We start from the raw sequence: 2,500 nt of genomic DNA, 5'->3' as shown, positions 1-2,500 counted from the left end.
AGATAGCATTCAATAAAACCTTGAAGCCTTGAAAACACATAGCTTACTGAACACATAGGGCCTAGCTTACTGAAAAAAAGTTCTTCTTTCAGATGAAAATAACAACAACTTGATGTCTAGCATTCAATAAAAAAGGTCACCCAAAATACTTGTTTAGAGCAATTGAAAGAATACAGTAACCAATGTAAACTTGAGGACTTTAAGCTAATACAGAGAGTGCTTTAAAAAAAAAAAAAAAAAATTAACAGTGGGAGCCAGCAGCCTGTCATGGAGAAAACAAATCTCTGAATGCTCCACGTGAAACTTTGGCGTTCCGCCCTTTTTCTATCGTGTTTAATGATTTTGGTTAATATGCAGAAGGGAGAGAGAGAGCGAGAGAGAGCGAGAGAGAGCGAGAGAGAGAGAGAGAGAGAGAGAGAGAGAGAGAGAGAGCGCAAGACAGCGCTCGCGTAGTTTGAAGACTGAGTGCGCGAGCGCGCGTGAAACTTTGGTGTTTCGCCCTTTTTCTATCGTGTTTAATGATTTTGATTAACATGCACGACGGAGAGAGAGAGAGCAAGAAGCGCTCGTGTTGTTTAAAGACTGTGAGTGCGCGCGCACAGCCGGAGCTCTCTCTCGTACGCGCCCTCTCAGGCGCAGCACAGTCATTCTATTCTACATCACTCACCGATCAAATACGGCTTTCACAGCCGCCAAAAAAAAAGATCAATGCAGAAAAACCCCTGGATTGGTTATATAACGTTGGACAGAATGTTGATCCGGCCATCGCGTATATTCAGCGCACATAAGGTAAACATTTTGCAAACGTTTTTTAGAGAAATAAAAACAGGTCGACGAATCGATGCGCATATTTTGCGTCGACGTATTTTTTGCATCGACGTCATCGATGACCTCGACGCGTTGTCCCAGCCCTATAATATATATATATATAGTATGTGTTAGCGTTCTCACAGCCTCACACTGACCTCCGTCAGCACTTCCTCGATCACCGGCTGTGTGTCCGCGCGCTGCTGTGATTGGCTGGAGCTTGTGCTGGGGGCGGAGTCAACAGGCTCCGCCTTCGGAGAAGCTTTAGCCCCGCCTACTCGCGCAGAGGGCTTCTCTGAATAAAACAAGCACAAATGAAAACTCGGTAGTTAAAAAGCACACCAGCTGTGATCGGTCACTCACTTTTGGGTGGCGCGGCCTGTTTTTTGAAGCTGAGTTTGGACTGCTTCAGCTGCTGGGGTGTGTGTGTTTTCTGCGGTGTTTCCTGCACTTCCTGTTCCTGGGGATCGGCGAGGTGTGTGACGCGCAGGTGCTGGCTACGCTGCCGCTCTTTAGTGAACTGCTGGTTGAGCTGGCTCTGCTCCACAAACAGCTTGCTGATGTATTTGGTGGTCCTCTGGCGGCCCTCGTCCTCCATGAAGCCCTGACACACACACACACACACACACACACACACACACACACACACACACACACGAGCAGGAGTGCAGTGTTGTTTCTTCACAACGCTGTGAGCTGTGTGAGAGTCAGGCGTCTGTTACCTTGATCATGTCGATTCTCTCCAGTAGTCTGCATATCATGCGTCCCTCCAGTTTCCCGATGTTGAGGCGTCCGCGCAGCACTGACTGAGAGATCCCTCTGGTCCCGGTCGACACCACTGCAGCAGCCAATCACAGAGCACACACACACTCAGACACGCCCACTACTTTAAACCTGGACAATAGTGACGTCCGCACCACAAACACAACGACAACGACAAAACTACAGACTGCACTAACAACAAACACAACACTATCATCCATGATGTGCATGCTAATATAGCATCCTTTATCGTTATCACTATAACTTACCATATTATCGTTTATATTATAGTTAGCATTAAAGTTATCATTATTGATAACAGTTTAGTTATTGTTAATGAATATACTATCGTTAACATTACAGTTATCATTATTACTATTACTTACGATATGATCATTAACATTATAGGTATCGTTATACGTATTATCGTTAACAGTTATCGTTATAAATATTATCGTTAGCAGTTGTATAGCTATTATCGTTAACGTTATAGTTATCTTTATAGGAATTAGTTAATATTGTAATAGTTATCAGTTATCTGTTAACATCATTATAGTTTTAAGTATTATCATTGGCATAATTATCAATATTAATATAGTTTATTTATCACTTTAGCTAATGTTTTAGTGTTATCATGTTAGTCACAGTTATCATTATAGCTATTATCATTAACATTTTAGTTGCTATTGTGATCATTGTGATAGCTATCATCACTGTTATTGTTATAGTAGTGACTGAAGACTGATGTTTATAGTCAGAGTGGTGAGTAGTGGACGGTCTGACCGATGTCGTAGGCTTGTGTGAGCATGTCACGCTCGATGATGCGCGGCTCGCCGAGGACGTTCCTCTTGGCTGACGCATCGCCGTCTTCATCGTTGTTCTCGTCGTCCTCATCCTCCTCCGCCTCCTTCTGTCCGTACGGCTTCACCAG

General features: G+C 43.9%; 1 protein-coding gene and 1 long non-coding RNA gene across 2 annotated transcripts in view; one reads left to right on the top strand and one right to left on the bottom strand.

The window, feature by feature from the left end:
• Positions 1 to 245, top strand: part of LOC132144232 (uncharacterized) — a 506-nt gene extending 261 nt beyond the window's left edge. The window contains exon 2 of the long non-coding RNA XR_009434342.1: positions 136 to 245. This is a non-coding gene — a long non-coding RNA (uncharacterized LOC132144232). The remainder of the gene's footprint in view (positions 1 to 135) is intronic.
• The window catches only part of LOC132144180 (general transcription factor 3C polypeptide 1), a 23,866-nt gene that overhangs the window by 16,778 nt on the left and 4,588 nt on the right, over positions 1 to 2,500 (bottom strand). The window contains exons 6-9 of the mRNA XM_059554942.1: positions 2,353 to 2,500; positions 1,530 to 1,645; positions 1,171 to 1,411; positions 966 to 1,102 (exon numbers count right to left, since the gene is read on the bottom strand). The exon at positions 2,353 to 2,500 is cut by the window's right edge and continues 29 nt beyond it. Of these exons, the coding sequence (XP_059410925.1) occupies positions 966 to 1,102; positions 1,171 to 1,411; positions 1,530 to 1,645; positions 2,353 to 2,500 (642 nt within the window). The remainder of the gene's footprint in view (positions 1 to 965; positions 1,103 to 1,170; positions 1,412 to 1,529; positions 1,646 to 2,352) is intronic.

The sequence above is a fragment of the Carassius carassius genome, chromosome 7 (genome assembly GCF_963082965.1).
Source record: "Carassius carassius chromosome 7, fCarCar2.1, whole genome shotgun sequence".
NCBI lineage: Eukaryota > Metazoa > Chordata > Actinopteri > Cypriniformes > Cyprinidae > Carassius > Carassius carassius.
The sequence above is the reverse complement of the archived record's forward strand: the minus strand, read 5'-3'. Positions and strand labels throughout refer to the sequence as shown.